This window comes from Chiloscyllium plagiosum, chromosome 19, assembly GCF_004010195.1.
Source record: "Chiloscyllium plagiosum isolate BGI_BamShark_2017 chromosome 19, ASM401019v2, whole genome shotgun sequence".
Classification (NCBI taxonomy): Eukaryota; Metazoa; Chordata; class Chondrichthyes; order Orectolobiformes; family Hemiscylliidae; genus Chiloscyllium; species Chiloscyllium plagiosum.
In genome coordinates this window covers 63,415,414-63,430,887 of record NC_057728.1, presented here as the reverse complement: position 1 = coordinate 63,430,887, position 15,474 = coordinate 63,415,414, and the positions used below count along the sequence as shown (strand labels likewise).

Genomic DNA, 15,474 nt, shown 5'->3' with positions numbered 1-15,474 from the left:
TGTCTACTGATGGTGGGGGAAATATAATTGCAGTGATGTTTGGTGGGCAAGTCACTCAGTTGTGGAAAAAGTGAGGACTGCAGATGTTGGAGTACCAGAGTTGAAAAATGTCATGCTGGAAAAGCGCAGCAAGCCAGGCAGCATCCGAGGAGCAGGAGAATCTATGTTTTGGGCATATTCCCTTCAGGAATGAGGCTGGTGTGCCAAGCGGAGGGTACCTAGGTGGAAGATGAGGTGCTCTTCTCCAGGCGTCATGTGGTCAGGGTCTGGCGATGGAGGAGGCAAGGACCTGCATGTCCTTGGCGTAGTGGGAGGGGGAGTTAGTGTTCAGCTACGGGGTGGTTGGTGCAGGTGTCCCAGAGGTATTCCCTGAAACGTTCTGTAAGTAGGTGGCCTGTCTCCCCAATGTAGAGGATGGCCATTTGGGTTGTTCGGTAGTGGAATTGGTTGTAGAGGATGGCCATTTGGGTTGTTCGGTAGTGGAATTGGTCCTCCTAGGAGCAGATGCGGCAGAGGCAAAGGAATTGGGAATATGGGATGGCGTTTTTACAGGGGGCAGGGTGGGAGGACTTGTAATCTAGGTAGCTGTGGGATTTAGTCGGTTTGTAGTAAATGTCTGTGAGTCGGTTGCCCGAGATAGACCTCTCCATTTCTAGGAAGGGGAGGGAGGAGTCTGAGACGGTCCAGGTAAACTTTTGAGGTCTGGGTGGAAGTGTTAGTAAAGTAGATGAACTGTTGAACCTCCTCGTGGGAGCACGAGTTAGCGCCACTACAATCATTGATGTAGCCAAGGAAAAGGTAGGGGGTGGTGCCAGTGTAGCTGCAGAAGATGCTGTTCCATATATCTGACGAAGAGGCAAGCATAGCTGGGGCCCATGTGGGTGCCCATGGCTACTCCTTTGATTTGGAGGATTGGAAGGAGAAGTTAAGAGTGAGGACCAGTCCAGTCAGTGGAAGGGTACTGGTTGGGTCGGTGGGAGAGACACCACCCACGCCCTCCACCTCCACCCGCATGGGCCCCAGTTCATCCACTTTACTTCAAGTGATCCAGGATATGATGGAGTACGAGATTTTTATACACTCAGGTCATATGGTATGTAACAGTGATTTCATGAGCGTGCCTCTTAAAGGTATCCTGCCCTACTTGGAGCAGAGACTGTCAAGGAAAAATTGAGGTTCAAAATCACAAGGGGGTTTTGATGAACTAACTCCTGCTGGATGTAGGTGGGTTGGACAGGGAGAAAGTGAATAAACGTTTCACCCAGTATTATATGGTGATCTGGGACAGCCTGTCTGAAGGGGTCACTAACCCAACCCTCTAGATTGTTTTAATGAACAGGGTGACATAAAAGCACACATTAGTGTGATAGGGAATGCTACAGCACTGATCTGATGCAGTAGCCTAAATAGCTGTCCCAATCTCACTAATGGTCTTGAATCTAAAATACTTTGGATAAAAAGCATTTAGCTTGTGGTGCGGCAGATGAGTTGATGTAGGTGCTGGGTAAAATGGAGTTGTGTATTCTACAACAATCGTTCACTTGGAAGCACTGAGCTGTACTTGCTGCTGCTAATTGGAGATGTTGGTCACTCTGTCTGAGACCAGATTGTGGCTGTTACCGCCTTCAAATGAGATCCAACTATTTTCTTGCCTACTCAGGAGAAAAAACCCAAGCTAATCATCAACTGAACACTTCTTTTAAAAATGGATTTTGGTGCAAGTCACTCTGTGCTGATGTAGGCTCCTGTTTGAAGAAATATTGAATTGCTAAATTCAGGGACATTTTTAAAAAAAAAACCTCCCCTCCCCTTCCCCATCCCCCAAATAGACCAAACTTGTCAGAGGTGGCCATTTGGCCAATTGTCAGCTCTCTGCAAGAATAACTTGGTGAAATGATGTGCACATGGCTCAGTCTGTAGCTGCTCAATGCTTCACTGTTTAATTAGATTCTGGCTCACTTAACATTTTTAAATTAGATTAGGATTTTTTTTAAAAGCAAACTGTCATATGGTAGAAATCTAGTTACATTTTTTTGTACTGAAGTAAATATCCTAATTAGTTGTATAGCTCAGAAACAGACCCTTTGGCTCAACTTGTCCCACTGACCAGGCTTCAAGATAAGCCAAACCCAATTGTTAGCGATTGACCCATATTGCTGTGTAATCATGTACGTATCCAAATGTGTCAATGTTGTAATTGTACCTGTATCTACCACTTCCTCTTCTGGCAGTTCATTCCAAATACATACTACTGTCTTGCCCCTCCAGTCCCTTTTAAATCTCCTCCTCACCTGTCCTGCCAGCCTGGGGAAAAGACCCTTACTGTTTACTTTATCCATGCCCCTCATGATTTTATTGCATCTCTAAGGTCACCTGTCCAGTCTCTGACACTCCAGGGGGGAAACACCCCAGCCTATCCAGCTTCTCTTAATGGGTCAAACCTTCCAGTCCCTGTAACATCCTTGTAAATCTTTTCTACACCCTTTCCAATTTTTAAGTGTCCTTCTATAACAGGGTGACCAGAATTGGACACATACTCCAAACGTAGCCTCACCAACATCCTGTACAATCCCAATGTGACATCCCAACTCCTGTATTCAGTGGTCTGAGCAATGAAGGCAAGTGAGCCAAATGCCATCTTCTCCACTATATTTACTTGTGAACCAACTTTCAATGAGTGAGTTATGCACCTGAACCTCTGGGTCTCACTTGACAACACTTGCCCAGGGCCCTCCTGTTCACTGTATAAGCCCTTTCCAAAATGCAGTACCCCCCCACTTTTCTAAATTTAAACTCCATCTGCCAATCCTCAGCCCATTGTCCCAGCTGGTGTAGATCCTATGGTCTTCTCTGTCCACTACACCACCATTTTTGGTATCATCCGCAAACTTATCATGCTTCCTATATTCATCATCCAAATTCATTATACAAATGACAGACAAGAGTGGACCCAGCACCGATCCCTGCAGAACACTGGTCACAGGCCTCGAGTCTGTAAAATGACCCTCCCACCACCACCCTCTGTCTGCTACCTTTTTTTGAGCTGATTTTTGTATCCATTTGGCTAGTTCTCCCTGGATGCAATGTGATCTAACTTCTTACGAAGCAGCCAACATGTTGTACCTTGTCAAAGGCTTTACTAAAGTTGATGTAAACAACATCTATCACTCTGCCATCTTGGTCACATCCTCAATAAAAAACCTCCAGTTTGAGAGACATGGCTTTGTGTGAGGAAAATCATGCTGACTGTCCCTAATCAGTCCTTGCCTCTCCAAATGCATGCGAACCCTCCCTCAATCATTCCAACAACTTGCCAAGCACTGACATCAGACTCCTCTGTCTATAGTTCTCAGGCTTTTCTGTGCAGCTTTTTCTCACGTAAAAAGCGCAACATTAGCCACTGTTTTCCCCATGCATATAGATGATAAAAGTGCCATGCACAGAGATCTGCAATTCTTCCCTAGCTTCCCACAATGTCCTCAGATACACTTTGGCTCCCAGAGATTTGTCTACCTTTTTTAAGACCTCCAGTGCCACCTGTTCTGAAATGTGGACTCTTCAAGAGATCACTATTTGCCCAATTCCCTAGCTTCCACTTGAGCTTGCCTGTTTCCTTCTGCCCTTTTTTTATATGAAGGGAGTATTACAATTTGCAGAATTGTTTCTTGCAGCAGAAACCTCCTGGTGCATCCGCCTGGAATTGATTCAGATGTAGGTTCCGAAACCCAAACTATTTTCTACTCAAACAAGGTGAAAGCAAGTTAATTGGATCTGATTGTTTTTTTTTTTCTAGAGTTTTTTTTGCAATCCAAGCCTGTTTTATCGTCCGTTAACAATGCAGAATTGTAACTGTATTTGAAGTTGTTGTACAGTCTCCATTGGGGACCCTATCTGTTTGTTTCCCCAGTTATTTTGGGGTTGGTGGCAGTGTTGGGATCTGTCGGTGGGAGTCTGCTGGTGATGTGTTGGTGGCGGTCTGGCTCTGTTGTGCTGTGTGCGCTGGTCGCTGGCTTGCTCCTGGGATTGTTGCTGTCATCTTTGATCTTCTTCACACCATTGGGTAAGTAAGTGTGGAACAACTTAGTAACCAGGCTGATCTTTGACATTCTTAAATGTTGGCCTGGCCAGTGACTCCCTCATCCCCTTGAATGAAGAATTACAAAATAGTGCAACACCAGTGTTTATTTTGCCAAGCATGTTGAAGTGGGAAGACACATTACTACTTAAACTGTGCATTCGTGGGACAAGTGTTACTGGCTGATCCTTTTATTACCTGTCCCAAATTGTTCGGAGGGCAGTTAAGAGTCAACCATGTTGCTGTTGGTCTGGAGTCACATGTAGGCCAGACCAGGTAAGGATGGTGGATTTCCTTCCCTGAAGGACATTAGGGAACCAGCTGGATTTTATGACTATGGTTGCTCTTTAAGTTGGCAGTTGTTTTCAATCTAAATTTTTACTTGTTTTCAGGCTTTACTATCTGCTGTGATGAGATTTAAATCCCAGAGCATTAAACCAGTTCTGGAGTACCTAATGCAGTGACAATCCCACTACACCACTGCTGCCACACATGTCTGGCACCTGAACCTGGGCCTCCCCTTTTGAGGGAGGGATACACCCACTGTTTTACCCTGATTGGCTGCTCCAGGTTTAGTTTCTGTTCATTGGTCATCCCCAGGATGTTGAGGGGTGGGTCAGCAACAATGCAGCTGTGTCGAGTGTGATGGCTGGATTCTCTTTGGTCAATGCCTCACATCCATGACATGAATATTATTTGCCACGTAACAGCCCAAACCTGGATACTGTCCTGGGATTTGGTGTACATGGACATTGCTTCAGTATCTGAGTTGCTGCGAATGGTGCTGAACATTGTACAATCATCAGCAAACATCCCCAGTTCTGATTCTGATGGTGGGAGGGAAGGTTGGTGGGTGGGAGTGGGGTGGTCAGTTGGCTCAGGTGGCTGGCTGGTTTCTGATACAGTGAAGCCAATAGCCTGGATTCAGTTTCCACACCAGCTAACCCAATCCACACTCTGGGTAAACAACCACCAGTCTGCTCTCTAATGAGACCGCAGCTTTGGTCCTTCTGGGAATATGGCAGCTTTATCTGAGTTCTCATGGTGCAGTGGTACTGTCCTGGTCTCTCATCCAGGAGGTCTGGGGCTCAGTCCTATTCTGTTCCAGTGGTGTGTAATAGCATCTCTGTACAGGTTGACTTAGAAAAGACAGGATGGCTGGGCAGTGGGCACTACCCTGAGGAACTCCTGCAGAGATATCCAAGAGCTGAGTTGACTGATCACCATCCTATGGTGAGGAAGGGCTTATGCCCGAAACGTCGATTCTTCTGTTCCTTGGATGCTGCCTGACCTGCGCTTTTCCAGCAACACATTTTCAGCACCATCCTATGTGCCAGTATGACTCCATAGAGCAATTCCCATTTGATGCCAGTTTTGTTCCAGCTCCTTGAGGCTGTGGTTGGTCACATGTGGCCTTGATGTCAGGAGGCAGTTCTCTTTCTCCCCCCCCCCCCCTCTCACTCGCTCCCTTCCTCCCTCATGGATTCAGCTGCTTGGCCAAGGTTTTTATAATAAAAGGAGCTGAGAGCCTGGGGTTCTACCAGGGGCAGAGTGTTAGTGACTAACTTATTGTTAAGTTAGTGCTCCTGGGTTGGAAAGCTTTTTTTTTGTCTATTTCTGTAGTAAGGATTTTTTTACCAATAACATTGAAACCCAAGAGTTTGAATTTATTAAAAATCATGGAATTATTGCTAGAGTTGCTCTCAATTTGTTTTTGTTTTTGTCTTCCAGCAAATGTTAAAGTTTTTGATGATGATGCTGTCTTCTGGGTGACCTTCTCTAGTGTGGCATTGCTTGTCCCACTGATATTCTTCAGCTGCCCTAGACCAGTAAGTTTTCCCCCTCTATCGGGTAGTGAATTTAATGCCCCTGTTGATTTGATGTTGCCTAAACTGCTTTTTACCCTTTTTTTTAAAAAGCATGGAAAATGATGTAAGTAGAAAATTTCCATTGTGGAAGACTAAGGTGGACAAAAGTTGATTTTAAAAAATCACACCAGGTTATAGTCCAACAGGTTCACTCAGAAGTACCTGATGAAGGAGCAGTGTTTTGAAAGCTAGTGCTTCCAAATAAACCTGTTGGATTATAATCTGGTTTTCTTTTTTTTTAAAAACCTGAGAATTTCCATTTGTGTGGTCAGACAATTCAGCAAAAACTGTTTCTGAAGTGGGAGAAGCAAGTGTATCGTTGTCATTGGTTACAGACTATGGAGCCACTGTTCGCGCTCTCTCGTGGACCAGAGTTGCTTTGGAAAAGCACAGCAAGTCAGGCAGCATCCGAGGAGCAGGAGAATCGACGTTTCGGCATAAGCCCATCATTCCCGTTTCTCCTGTCCTTGGATGCTGCCTGACTTGCTGTGCTTTTTGCAGCACCACACTCAACTTTGGCTCAACTGTCTGCTGAAGAGTCCATGTACTGCTTTGGTTCGGAGGACAAACCAGACACAAGATATTGATGAAACAGATGGGTATTGTTGCTGAGAGTTGCTTTCAATTTGAGACCGAATTTAAATTCTCCTAGCTGCACTTGAGATTTGAACCTTTTGTTCCTGGAGCTGGAACTGTCTGAGTTAACCATCCAGTGAGATTGTATTGACCTTTCCTATCCCCTCTAGTCTGCTGACAAGACCATAAGATGTAGGAAAATGTTCTCTGGGTCCTATATCTTGATGGAAATAGTTATTCTGAAATATTAAATCTTGACAAAATGCTTTTGACTAGCAAAATTGAGCCAAAGTCCATAAAGTGACCAGGAAACTCCCAATGGTGTAGAGTTCTGGGAATTACGGATCTGCATTATACTCACCAGATATGTCTCAAATTACTGATGAGACATTGCAATGGATTTTCTAAAATTGAAACCCACATGTCAAACTCTAGGAATTGAGTTTTCTTTTTTTATTTTTAATAAATGTTTTGCACATTTTAGCATTTACTTTTGTGTCCTTTGTTTTTTTTTTGTTTTTAGTTGAACATTCTGGCCTGTGGATTTGTTGGCTCTTACACAGTGATTCTAGCCATTCACAACTTTGTGTTCACCAGCCTCGCCTACATCACGCTAAACATTGTCAAGCGAGCACTTCATGGCAACTTCAAGGCTGCCTTCACAAACGTACCCTTCCAAACGAACGGTAAGCCAGGAGGAGTGGAGCTGGTGTTGTCATAAAGTCTGCATTTAGACAATTGTGTTCAGCAAAAGTCACTTTCTGATGGATCCCAAGAATTGATGGGCAATTGGCTGCCTCCTGATGGCTTGTCTGTTTAGCTTTTCAATCTGTTGAGAGACCCTAGTAATATATCCCTATTTTAGGGAGGGAGGCAGAAACTATAGCCAACTAGCCTGACCTCCAGTTCTTGGTAAGATTGTAGAGTGCTTTGAAGTGCATGGTAGAACATGCTGAGTCAGTGTGGCTTCGTCATGCCTAACAAATCTGTCATCATTCTTTGTCTAATTTGCTTGTTACATCCTCAAAGGAGAGCTATTGGATAAGGTCTATTTGGATTTCCAGAAGGTCTTTAACAAGGTGCCACACAGGAGGCTGCTAAGAACCCACTGTGTTCAGGGCAAGGTACTGGCATGGATAGAGGATTGGCTGACCGAAGATGGAGTGGGGATATAGGGGTCTTTCTCAGGATGGCAGCTGGTGACCAGTGGAGTTCTGCAGGAGTCAGTTGTTAGGACTACAGCTATTTGTTTTATAAAGTCACAATCTGGACTCAGACTGAGGGCATTGTTGCTAAGTTTGCAGATGACACAAAAATAGATGGCAGAACAAGTATTTTTGAGAAGGTGGGAAGACTACAGAAGGACTTGGACAGGCTAGGAGAGTGGACAAAGACGTTGCAGATGGAATACAATGTGGGAAAGTGTGAGGTTATGCACTTTGGTAGGAAGAATAGAGGTGTAGACTATATTTTCTAAATGGGGAAAAGCTTTGGAAATCTGAAATACTGACTTGGGACTCCTAGTTCAGGATTCTCAAGGTTAACATGCTGATTCAGTTGGCAGTTAGGAAGGCAAATGAAATGAATGCAAACATTACAGGAGGGCTATAATACAAGAGCAGGGATATACTGCTGAAACTGCAGAAGGTTCTGGTCAGATTACATTTGGAATACTATGAGCAGTTTAAGATTAGATTCCCTACAGTGTGGAAACAGGCCCTTCGACCCAACAAGTCCACACCAACCCTCCAAAGAGTAACCCATCCAGACCCATTCCCCTACTCCCTGCTAATGCACCTATCACTACGGGCAATTTAGTGTGGCCAATTCACCTGACTCCCACCTCTTTGTGTGGGTTTCCTCCCACAGTCCAGACACAGGGAGAATGTGCAAACTCCACAGTCACCCAAGGCTGGATATGAACCTAGGTTCCTGGTGCTGTGAGGCAGCAGTGCTAATCACTGAGCCACCATGCCACCCCATATCTAAGGAAGGATGTGCTAGCATTGGAGGAGATCCAGAGGGAGTTTGAGAATAGTCCTGGGGATGAAGGACTTGTCTTTTTTTGTTTTGAAGAGTAGTTGTGGACAGAGTCTACTGGTGAAGCTTAGTAGGAAGATAGGGATCTGATTGAAACTTAAGAATACCAAGAGGCCTGGATACAGTGAATGTGGAGGAGATCTCCCCATTAGTAGCAGAGACTAGGACCTGAGGGCATAGCCTCAGTGAAGGGACAACCCTTCAGAACTGAGGATAAGGAGGAACTGAGGATGAGGAGCCAGAGGGTGGTGACTCTAACTCATTGCAAGACAGACAGATCCTTAAGGGGATCAAAGGTTATGGGGAGAAGGCAGGAGAATGTTTCTCAGCCTCAATCAGCCCATGATTGAATGGTGCAGCAGACTCACTGGGCTGACTCTGCTCTGATATCTTTGTCTTATGGAATGTATAGAAAAGCAGGGGGTTGGGTTTCAGCCCAATGTTAAGGTCTCTTACTCAGGATACTGAAGCTATGTACGAGCGAATCAAAGGAATTCTTTTCCTGTTGAAAAGAAATTTGAAAGGGAAGGGGAATGAAACAAACCTCTTGTCTCATTCTGCTCCCCCAATGTCTGAGTGGCCTCCAAACTGTATGAGAAATGTTTTTATTTTATGCCATCTAGTGATTAGACTCCCTGGTAAATTTGAGATCACCTTCATCCACTTGGGATGTGGGTATTACTGGCTGGGATGGCAAATTATTGTCTGTCCCTGGTTTATTTTAAAGGCTATGCCTTCTGCACCTAGTTACTGCAAGGGAATTAATTTCTAATTGCATTGGGGTCATAGTGCTATTGCTGGTGTTGGCTGCAGAATTATACAGTGGATATAGACTTTTAAAGACACACACACACACTGGTGAGATGAAAAATGTTGGTTATGACCTGAAATGCACTATTTGAGATGGTGGGTTTTTTTTTAAACACTTGTTCATGGGTATGGGTATCACTGGCTAGGTCAACATTTTATTACCCCAGAGGGCAGTTAACAGTCAACTGTGTTGCTGTGGATCAGGAGTCATAGGCCAGACTGGGTAAGGATGAAGATTTCCTTCCCTCTTAGCCATTAGTGAACCAGATGGATGGGAAGCAAATTCAGCCCTACCTTCTAAAGAAAATTGGAGCTTTAAGGAGCTAAAATTTGTAAAGCTTTGAATAAAGTAGACCTAATTGAATAGATTTCAAAATGTCAGCACAGGCTAGATGGGATGGCTGAATGGCCTCTGATTTCTGCTACTTGATTTATACTGTGAATACCTTTTTTTTTCAATTGCAGACTATATTTTAATATCAGTGTGGGTGGTCTTACTGGTAAGTGGAATAGTCTTCCAGTTCCACCGTGAGAAGGAGCAACCCAGATTCCCACCTCATCCGTACAAAACCTGGAAACGAGATCGAGAGCGTCGACAAACTAACATCTTGGACCCCAGCCACCACGTCCCACCAATCAGGGATCGGGTAAAGAGTGCACTGACTGACGTCAAGCATCTGTTCACCAAACAGCAGTCTGCAGGAGAACAGACCCCATTACTCCTCTAGACTCCAACCCAGTGCCAGTGAGGGACTTCGCTGTATCTGTCTATGACTCGGCTGTATCTGTTTATTTGGTCACGAGTCACATTTGTGCAGATCTGCCAAATTGTTTTTGACACCAAGAATTTGAATGGTGGGCTCTCTTAAATCACTGTTAATTCTGTTACAAGAACATTTGTTTTCAATCTTTATAACGTGCCAGAAACCATTGGAGTGATTTAAAGGATTGACCGAATCCTACCTTGTAACTCAAGATTAGCATGAACTGAGCAATTGGCTGCTAAATGGGTACAAACCCTGCACTGATTCCATTTTTGAACTTTTTTGAATTTCGGTTCTTGTCTGGAAGTTATGGTGATAGGACACGTTACTGATACAAGTGGTCCCATCTTTAGTTATCTGCACCTTGTTACAGATTGCTATTTTTTTTAAACAGAAAAAAATGATTGATTGTATCCTGGGGAAAATGAGAAAAAGTTGGTCCTTCTAAGGATTCACATCACCCACTGTTCCAGGAGTTAGTGACATCCAAACACTTCAGAGCTATAGAATAATGTAGTGGAAAAAAATTCAGACTTGCACAGTGTTCTGCACATTTTTTTAAATACCTCATTGAATTCTAGAACAAGATTCCTGATATGGAAATTAAACTAACTACAAGATTTATTTTTGAGAAGGTTAATAGTTATTTTCTTAAATCAAATCAACTTTGTTCCACAATATTCACTTATAGTCCTAATGGATTGTTTCTGGGAGACTATTGTCATATGACAGATTAAATATTTATAACCTGAAGCTTCCTAATTGAGCTCATTTTGGCTGAATTAAAATTAATCATGCAATTTCCTCCGATTCCTGTGCCCATAGAACTGATGGAATAAGTTATCCACTTGTAGCTTGTTTATCTATTAACTCATTTGGGTGGACAAAGGTCAAATTAAACCACTTCCTTCCAGTAATCAGCCTTAACACCACCTCCTGAGGCTACATGGATTGGGCAAAGGGAGACCATTTTACAGATTATACATTGATGCATTGGCTTTTTTCCATTAAAATAAAGAGCAAGTTTTCAATTTTAAAATATTTAAACAGCTGGAGAGGAGTGTTGAATTAGGATATTTATTGCAACTAACCTGGGCTACAACTGAACATGGTGGTCCTGATCGAACGGTGTGTATAATAGGGTATGGGTCCATTGTGCATGTAAATGAAGCATCCTCTAGTCTCTACTTGGTTAATACTTGAAACCATGGGTGTATTTTGTGAGTGTTTTATATTGCAGATATGATTAAAATATTTGATACAATTGTGGTCTCTTTCATATGGCTTATTAGGACTGGCCCCTTTCATAAATAAGTAATTTACACTTATTTAGCACCTCTATATCACCTTGGTGTCTGAGTACTTTAGAGCTGAATGAGAGAGTAAGTTGCTGTAGCTGCTGGAATCTGTACTGAAACAACAACCGCTGGAAATCTTAGCGGGCAAGCAGCATCCATGAGCAAGAACCAGTTAACCATCTTCTAGAGTCATCTAGACTCTGTTAGCTTTGCTCTCTCTCCATGGATGCTGTCTGCCTAACACTGAATAAGATTAGGGCCAATCAAGGATAGTGGGAAGTTGAGTCCAAGGAAATAGGAGTAGTGTTTAAACGAATTTTTTTTTCCATCTGTATTCACACTGGAAAAAGACACACGTGGTCAAGGAGAATACTGTGATACAGGCTACTAGACTAGATGGGATGGAGGTTCACTAGGAGGTGTTAGCAATTTAAAAAATCCCCAGGGCCAGATGGAATTGATCATAGAATTTTCTGGGAAGCCAGGGAGGAGACTGCTGAGCCTTTGGCTTTGATCTTTTGTTGTCATTTGTCTACGGGGAATAGTACCAGAAGACTGGAGGATAGCAAATGTTGTTCCTTTTGTTCAAGAAGGAGTAGAAACAATCCTGGTAATAACCAGTGAGCCTTATTTCAGTTGTGGGTCAAGTGTTGGAAAAGGTTGTAAGAGATGGGATTTATAGCTTCCTAGAAAGGAATAAGTTGACTAGGGAGAGTCAGCATGGTTTTGTGAAGGGTAGGTTGTGCCTCACAAGTCTAAATTGAGTTCTTTTTAAGGTGACCAAACAGGGAGCTGAGGGTAAAGCGTGTAGTGTATATGTATTTCAGTAAGGTGTTTGATAAAGATCCCCACAGTAGGCTATTGCACCAAATACAGAGGCGTAGCATTGCGGGTGATTTACAGTTTGGATCAGAAATTGGCTAGCTGAAAGAAGGCAGAGGGTGGTGGTTGATGGGAAATGCTCATCCTGGCGTTCAGTTACTAGTAGGGTACCATAGGGATCTGTTTTGGGGCCACTGCTGTTTTGTCATTTTTATAAATGACCTGGATGAGGGCATAGACATATGGGTTAGTTAATTTGTGGATGACACGAAGGTCGGTAGAGTTGTGGATTTTGTAGGTTACAGAGAAACATGGATAAGCTGCAGAGCTGGGCTGAGGGGTGGCAAATGGAGTTTAATGTAGAAAAGTGTGAGGTGATTGCATTCCTGTTACTCTTTCCAAAGTGAATCAGAGTATTGGGCTAATGGTAAGGTTCTTGGTAGTGTAGATAGGCAGAGAGATCTGTGTCCAGAAACATAGATCCTCGAAAGCCACCCCCCAGGTTGATAGGGTTGTTAAGAGGGCATACGGTGTTAGTTTTTATTGATAGAGGGATTGAGTTTTGGAACCATGAGATCATGCTGCAGCTGTACAAAACTCTGGTGTGGCCACGCTTGTAATATTGCATATAGTTCTGGTCACATGGTATAGGAAGGATGTGGAAACTTTGGAAAGGTTTCAGGAGATTTAGTAGGATGTTGCCTGGTATGGAGGAAATGCTGAGGGACTTGAGTCTTTTTTTGTTAGAAGATTGAGAGGTGACTTAAGTGAGACATAAGATAACCAGAGGGTCAGATAGAGTAGACAGCAAGAGCCTTTTTTTTCTCATAGTAATGGCTAGCACGAGGGGACATAGCTTTACATTGAGGGGTGATAAAGGACAGATGTCATAATAGGAGGGATTTGGAATAGTGAAGGATAGATGGGCTTTGGATTGGTTCCACAGGTCGGCACAACATAGAGGGCTGAAGGGCCTCTACTGTGCTGTAATGATCTAATTTTCTTAAATACCCCTCTTAATCCAAAGAATATTGAGGGCAGAGCAGTAGATGTGATCTATATGGACTTCAGTAAGGCATTCGACAAGGCTCCCCATGGGAGACTGATTTAGCAAGGTTAGATCTCATGGAATACAGGGAGAACTGGCCATTTAGATACAGAACTGGCTCAAAGGTAGAAGACTGAGGGTGGTGGTGGAGGGTTGTTTTTCAGACTGGAGGCTGTGACCAGTGGAGTGCCACCAGGATTGATGCTGGGTCCTCTATCTTTTGTCATTTATGCTCGCATCCGAATCATTTATGTAAGAGGTACAGTTAGTAAGTTTGCAGGTGACACCAAAATTGGAGGTGTAGTGGACAGCAAAGAGGGCTACCTCAAATTATAACAGGATCAGATGGGCCCATGGTAAGGTCCTAGGGACTGTTGCTGAACAAGAGACTGGAGTGCAGGTTCATAGCTCCTTGAAAATGGAGTTTTAAATGCCCATAATGAGGGAGACTCCACCACTGCTACTGGCAGGGCATTACCTGTGAAGTTTCATTGTTTTTTTTTTAGAAAGCTGACAATAGTAACATCCTTGACTGAATCCTGGAGGGTGTTTTATAAGGAACTAGTTGATCATCCCTTTTGTATTAACTATTTCCCAGATTAATTGTACAAGTTTTGAAATTCATCAAAGTAGGTGGATTTATAATGAAAAGTGGCAGGAGCTACAGCAAACAGAACCACAACAGCAAAATTGTTTCTGGTGTGCATTTGTGACAAAGGGACAGGTAGTACAATACTTCAGATATGTATAGCTTTAAACAATGATAGTTGCAAGGTTTGTAGCTCAGGTTGAGGTTTAGGGTGTAGGTTTGATATCCAGATGTTTCATTACCTGGCTAGGTAACATCATCAGTGGTGACCTCCAAGTGAAGCGAAGCTGTTGTCTCCTGCTTTCTATTTATATGTTTGTCCTGGGGTTTGTGGTGATGTCATTTCCTGTTCTTTTTCTGAGGGGTTGACAGATGATATCTAGATCTGTGTTTGTTTATGGCGTTGTGGGTGGAGTGCCAGGCCTCTATGAATTCTGTGGCATGTCTTTGCTTAGCCTGTCCCAGGATAGATGTGTTGTCCCAGTCGAAATGGTGTTTTTTTTTCATCCGTGTGTAGGGCTACGAGGGAGAGAGGGTAGTGTCTTTTTGTGGCTAACTTTCTTCCTGTTTGTCCAACGTAGTGTTTCTGGCTACAAAATTCCATGCAAGGACTGCCACAAACACTACGTAGGACAAACGGGAAGAAAGTTAGCCACCAGGATACACTAACACCAGCTAGCCACAAAAAGACACGACCCTCTCTCCCTCGTAGCCCTACACACGGAGGAAAGAAAATCCACCATTTCGACTGGGACAACACATCTATTCTGGGACAGGCTAAGCAAAGACATGCCACAGAATTCATAGAGGCCTGGCACTCCAACCACAATGCCATAAACAAACATACAGCTCTAGTTACTATCTATCAACCCCTCAGAAAACGAACAGGAAATGACATCACCACAAACCCCAGGAACCCCATCCAGGACAAACATATAAATAGAAAGCAGGAGACAACAGCTTCACTTCACTTGGAGGTCACCACTGATGATGTTACCTAGCCAGGTAATGAAATGTCTGCATATCAAACCTACAGCTCAGCGAACAAACCTACACCCTAAACAATATGATAGTTTTACAATTTAAAAAAAATACATTTGGATCTTCTGAAGGTGAGAAACAGCCTTGCAATAAAACTTTACTTTTCACTACCTATGAGCAAGAGTGAGCAACCCTCTCCTTCTGCTCCACCATTCAATTAGATCATAGCTGATCTGACTTGAACAGGAACTTGACTTTCCTTGATCACTTGGAATCTATCTACCTCTGCCTTAAAAAATATAAAGATTCTATATCCACTGCCTTTTGAGGAAGGGAATTCTCAAGATAGGCAAAAGTGAGGACTGCAGATGCTGGAAACCAAAATCTAGATTAGAGTGGTGCTGGAAAAGCACAGCAGATCAGGCAGAATCTGAGGAGCAGGAAAATCGATGTTTCAGGTAAAAGTCCTTCATCAGGGTTCCAGCACCACTCTAATCTAGACACTCAATTCTCAAGATAGTCAACCCTTTGACAGAAATATTTCCTCATCAGATAACGCCTTATTTTTAAACTACAAACCCCCAGTGTTAGAACTAGTTAACC

General features: G+C 43.4%; 1 protein-coding gene across 3 annotated transcripts in view; it reads left to right on the top strand.

Moving 5' to 3' along the window:
* The window catches only part of tm7sf3 (transmembrane 7 superfamily member 3), a 38,837-nt gene extending 27,437 nt beyond the window's left edge, over positions 1-11,400 (top strand). For 2 of the 3 annotated variants that reach the window (XM_043708726.1, XM_043708725.1), the window contains exons 9-12: positions 3,908-4,060; positions 5,807-5,904; positions 7,043-7,205; positions 9,835-11,400. In XM_043708726.1, the coding sequence (XP_043564661.1) occupies positions 3,908-4,060; positions 5,807-5,904; positions 7,043-7,205; positions 9,835-10,097 (677 nt within the window). In that variant the 3' untranslated portion in view covers positions 10,098-11,400. The remainder of the gene's footprint in view (positions 1-3,907; positions 4,061-5,806; positions 5,905-7,042; positions 7,206-9,834) is intronic. The other variant, XM_043708727.1, reaches the window with a different exon arrangement.
* The last annotated feature ends 4,074 nt before the right edge of the window (positions 11,401-15,474 follow it).